We start from the raw sequence: 5454 nt of genomic DNA, 5'->3' as shown, positions 1-5454 counted from the left end.
CAATTATAAGTTTAATCACAAGCAGGGCCAGGAACACATGTATTAAGCTTTGAAGCAGAATCACTGTGATTTAGCAGCTCTGTAAGCAGCTCGTCTCTCTAAATAACGGGAAGCAATGAAGAGAAATGGTGCAGCTGAGGTTAGCTTTCTGACAATGCTGCTGTTTGGCACCCACACTGACACTACATAATATTAGCCATATAGTGATGCAAATTAAAAAAAAAAAAAAGTTCATGCACGGCTACTGGTTTACATCTTTTGACTGCTTTACCTAAATCCAAAAGGTTGCACATTTTTTTAAAAATTGCCAGAATGTATTTACATTTATATGTACAGCAAAAATAATCAGCTGATCTGAGTCTTTATCATTGTGTTTGGGCCAGCAATTACTTTCTATAAGATAAAATTAAATATTTGGGTTTATTTGTGTCTATCAGAACCACAAGTTATCCATTATGTTGGTCCAGCTTCACCTGTAAGGTGAGTGGCGGGCGGCACCAAAGTAGCCTTTTAAGCCAAGTGTGCAGGGTGCGCACGCACACAATTGTATTGAGTTGTGGAGACGACGTGGTCCGGACTTCCATAATCCTGTTGTTCCTCAAGTGTCGAGTAATTGTTTTGCAGGCTAGTTTTGTGATTACCCTTTTGTTTGGATTTTAGATTAGTTTGTAGTGATTATACTTCCTTTGGGTTCAAGATTGCCTTTTTCAGCTGTGTGTCATTTACCCAATTAATTTATTTGTATTCAGGTCAGGGTTTAACCGTTTATGGTAAGTCCTTATTTTTCACCATGTTTATTTACAGTTTATAGTTTTTATTTGCATTTAGGTTTAATTTGGCAATTGCTCACATGATTTGTTTTGCTATTTTGTTTGTTCGTTTGCTCTGCATTGTTTTTTTGTTTTTTTGTTTTTTTTTGGTTTTGTATCTATTTCTTTGCTTAGTTATTAATTGGGTTTGAAACAGAACTCGCTGCTGAATAGCTGATATGCAATTATGTGTATTCCGTGAAGTTTGTAAGTTGCTTTTTATGCCTATATTCTATTGTTGTAGGCCTATTTTAAACTTTGGAGAAAATAAATCATCAATTTTTGAAACCTTATAATCCACCTCTCTTTGTTGTCCTGACCTGGCCTAACCTTTTTGTAGATATTAGAAGCTGAATAATGCTGGGGCCAAGATCCCAGGTGGCGTTGTTGGTTGTGATATTTTTAAAATTTAAATAGCAGATGCCACACATCATTGAGCACTGCTACAATCATCAGCGGAGAGTTGACCACAGCCCACCCACAATAGCGAGAAACAGAGCATATCATGGAAAAGTACACTACCTAAGGTAAAACTGAGCCGCTCATTAACTGATTGGTGCACGACTTGCCAGCGGAAAAGTGCTTTTAGAGCACTAACCTAACTATGACGGGGAACATAACTTTGTATCAATCACGTCTCGGTGCCATTCTATGCCTAGAAACAGAAAAGGCTGACTAACAGAGTTTCGTTTGTTAGGCCTAACAGAACATCTGAAGGGAACTGCTTTAACTGGACTTGTTGGTTGGGGGCATCGGAGTAAAGAGATTGTCAATGATTGTATTCATAAGCACTGATCTTCTCTCTGAAATTAATGATGCTGTTCTGCAAATACATTCAATGCAGCAAAGCTGAAACAGACACAGTGGACATACCCTAAAAAAAGCACCAGTATGAGCTTTCCAAGTTTAATGGCAGCGGTCCAGTCTTCAATCTCCAACACATGGCATGTCATCAGGAAAAAAATTCCAACTGGCATGTACCTGAAGCAGAAAATAAACAAGATTAAATAAAACAGATGTTTCAAATATATTTTAACTAACTGTTCGTTAAGAAAGGAAACTGCTGTCCTATGTACAAAAACTGAAACCACATCTCAATCATACAGTACTGGTGATTTACTCTCGTGCTTGACCTGAACTAATTAAGGAAATGTCTTTACATTAAAAAAAATAATCTAATTGTATAAAAGAGTGAAATTATGTACTGTTTGATCTTACCACAGGATATACTTGAATATGATTTTTATTGCATCGTTCATTTCTCTAGCGGCCTTCACAGTGATTTTTGCCTGGACTCCCACCCTGTTTAACAGGATGCCAATGACAAAAGACCAGGTGATCAGTCCTAGCATGTTGGCTCCAGCAACATAACGGCCCATCAGTTGCTTCGCCGTGTCATTGAACCCCTAGAAATACAAATATGCTGGCTTTAATGCTAGGAGCAGTTTTGTAGGAGTACTGCACCTTGTTGGACAATGCATATCACTGTTCTGCAATAAGTCACACTAAAGGCTTAAACTTTGATGTATTTTACTTGGATCTGTTTTGTGAATGACCAATCCAAAATATTGCATAGTTGTGAAGTGAAAAGAAAGAAATTTGAAGGTAAAAAAAAAACTTTACATATAAAAAGAATAAAATGAGACATCAATGAGTACTCAGTCCACACTTAGGACTGTGACTCCCCAGTGCTTCAACACAAATATATTGGACAAAGTCTTTTTGACTGCAAAAACGGAAAATTTAGCTTCTTCACAAAGAGACCAAGCTTTTGCATGTTCTCATAATTGTTCAAGAACAGCAGCCGATTTAATTGGTGATTTTGGTACCGCCAGCTAAGGGGTTAAAGTGAAAGAAAATATGTTCAAGTTTGTGGTTGTAATGTGACGTGTGAAAAATCTCAGGGGTTATGAAGACCTTTGGGAAGTGCTCCAGCATAAAAACAAAGATCAGAAGAAAATACTCACTTTTAATGGGTTAATGGTGATGGTATTGTCTTTTGGATTGATCTCAGTAACCACTGTCTGGTACTGGGAGAAAATAGAAACTGTTTGGAAACTTTCCAAACTCAACATGGAACGTTACACAGTGAGTTGTGGTGCGGAATAAAAACATACATGCTCGAAGAACGCCTGAATGAAGCTCTCTGGAATCATGTTCCTATGAGGGTCAAAGGAGAGTCAGAAAAAAAAGAACTTGTAAACGTTAAAGACAAAAAAATAAACACGAGCATATTATTTTCACCACTATGAGTTTCACCTTAGGAGTTTCAAATTATGAATTTCCTATAATTTCACATAAACCAAGCTAGTTTTGTTAGTTGTTAGAGACAATAAAAATCTCAATTTTTACTTATCTATGTAGAAAACTATATAAGCAGGACTTTTGTCTAAACACTTATTCTCTCACCTGAAAATATCCATGAAAACCAGATGCATAGAGTATTCTGGGACACGCGATTCAGCGTATCGAACTGCTGATTCCGCACCAGGCTCAAACTTGAGCACTAGAAACAGTCCTGCAACAAAAGCAATTACTCAATACACGCTGGCGGTCTTAATGTACCTATTTTAAAAACTGATACTTTACCAAGAACTACAGCCAGAGTGGTAGTGCCACAAACATAGAATAATATGTAGACGGCTGTTTTCCCAGACAATCTGGTGTTTAATGCAGTTACGCCTGAGAAAAGAGATGAGAATCACAAGTTCACTCGGTGCCTGAGCAAAGAGCAAGACAACACACCAGGTTATGACTGTCCAAGTGAAAGTCCAAATGTCCTAAGTGATCTTCATCTTTGAACACGTTTTAGTCACAAGAAATAAGCAGTGAGAGTTTGAGCAACATTTACACAGAGTATCCAGGAGAGGTGAGTATCTAGATTCATATTTAGCTTGCCTGCAATCACGCTCGTCACAATGAGGGGCACAGCGAACATCTGAAGCAGGTTTAGAAGCACATCTCCTGCCATTTCAATCACCAGTTTTGTTTCTTGAGATATATGAAAACGAAATCTCAGCAAAGACCCAGTGCCTAATCCTGTGGGGGGGAAATCATGACAAATATAATTGATATGTAAAAAACACCCATCAACCTTATCAATGGTATACTTTATAACAGCCATAAGAAACAATTGGGAGTGTTTTAATGTAAATGATAAATTATATATTTTGTAGACATGTTTTTAAAAGTTTTTTTTTTTTTTTCAGTTTGTTGTGTATAGTACTGTTGTACTGATCAATATTAGCCGATACTTTGGCGTTGAAAACGTGTGGAAATGCCTTCACAAAACAAACTTAATATGACATTTAAAAAAAACAAGCACTTGAGTTTTTGAGGCTCACCCCATATAAAACAAGACAACTGGTCCAACAGCGTTATGTCTGGATGCTTTGGGTCCAAAGCCCAACAAGGTGCCACAGATTATTTTGACTGCAGCATCTTCCACAAATTATGAGTGCAAAAGATGCCTGAGTGCTTAGCGTAGCCGGACTGCTGAAAATATTTATTTGATAAAAACAAAACGAAAATCACCACGTTTAAACTTTAATACTGTACCATGTTAATGAAGAAACAAAAGTAAAATTCAACATCCACCAGAGACCAGAAAACCGGCATGTTGCCAATGATGTTGAATATTGATATTGAATATAAAACAAATACAAACTCATATTTCCTTTGTGGGTTCATATAAAACTGATTAATTTTTTACAATAACAATTCAGCACTCATCATATTCTTGGGCTCAGAGCCAGTCCTAGCCTGGTAGGCACCCTGGGCAAACCACCCTACCGTCGCCCTTCCCTCCACAAAGTTGTAGGGTGGGTGCAGGTTATGTGTTTTGCATTAGGCATTCAGGGTCTGAATGCCTAATGCATTAGGCATTAGGCATTCAGGGTCTGCATCCTTTAAAGAACCCTGTCTATGAATATATATGTCGACATTGAGAGAGAAGCTGTGAATTCGGACAGCCCTAGCCTCCTGAAGTTTGTTCTTTTTTTAGCAATATATGACTCCTGGATCCTGCTTTATTCTTCCCCTTTTGTAGTAAAGGCTGTTCCAAAGAAATCTGTTAGTTTGATTCTAATGTTCAAACATGCATGTCAAGTTAAAACAGCAAATGGTGTATATGTGAGTGCATTACCATCTCCACCCAACTGGCACGCGCCTCACAGGAAATCAAGCGCACCCATCCTTTCTCAGGCCCATCAGAAACCTATAAAGTCACTCAGCACAGCTGTGTTCTGAATGATCCCTTCAGACAAAGAACTCGGCTTCAAATTTCCACAGAGACACCACTGGTAGGGACTGAACATCAAACCATTTAACCTGCATTCAGAAAACCTAATCAGTCTTGTTAATGGAATGTGTTTATGTATTTGGAATGTAGTTTGTTTGTTTATTCACTGATAACTTAAAGGTAAATTAATATTGTTTGGAAATTTATTTTGTTCACTATAATCTGCAAGTAATTTTGGTTCATTTGTTTGTAGGTTTTCAACCTGCTTGGTGTGTCTACTCTGACCACTCAAACAAATCATGGTGGTCTTGTATTGAAAAGTGAAGTGATTTAAAGACAAAAGAAAAGAGAAATAAAAAGATGACACTGAGATGAGTTGTTCCTGCGTCTCTTTGATGGGAGCAA

At 37.6% G+C, this 5454-nt stretch overlaps 1 protein-coding gene across 1 annotated transcript in view; it reads right to left on the bottom strand.

The window, feature by feature from the left end:
• The window catches only part of LOC106939347 (excitatory amino acid transporter 3-like), a 17688-nt gene that overhangs the window by 7365 nt on the left and 4869 nt on the right, over positions 1-5454 (bottom strand). Inside the window, exons 2-8 of the mRNA XM_015021729.1 lie at positions 3708-3848; positions 3399-3491; positions 3219-3327; positions 2927-2969; positions 2777-2839; positions 2028-2215; positions 1683-1790 (exon numbers count right to left, since the gene is read on the bottom strand). Coding sequence (XP_014877215.1) covers positions 1683-1790; positions 2028-2215; positions 2777-2839; positions 2927-2969; positions 3219-3327; positions 3399-3491; positions 3708-3848 — 745 coding nt within the window. The remainder of the gene's footprint in view (positions 1-1682; positions 1791-2027; positions 2216-2776; positions 2840-2926; positions 2970-3218; positions 3328-3398; positions 3492-3707; positions 3849-5454) is intronic.

Source organism: Poecilia latipinna, unplaced genomic scaffold (assembly GCF_001443285.1).
Source record: "Poecilia latipinna isolate Pla-1442-1.1 unplaced genomic scaffold, P_latipinna-1.0 Scaffold2841, whole genome shotgun sequence".
In the NCBI taxonomy this organism is placed as follows: domain Eukaryota; kingdom Metazoa; phylum Chordata; class Actinopteri; order Cyprinodontiformes; family Poeciliidae; genus Poecilia; species Poecilia latipinna.
The sequence above is the reverse complement of the archived record's forward strand: the minus strand, read 5'-3'. Positions and strand labels throughout refer to the sequence as shown.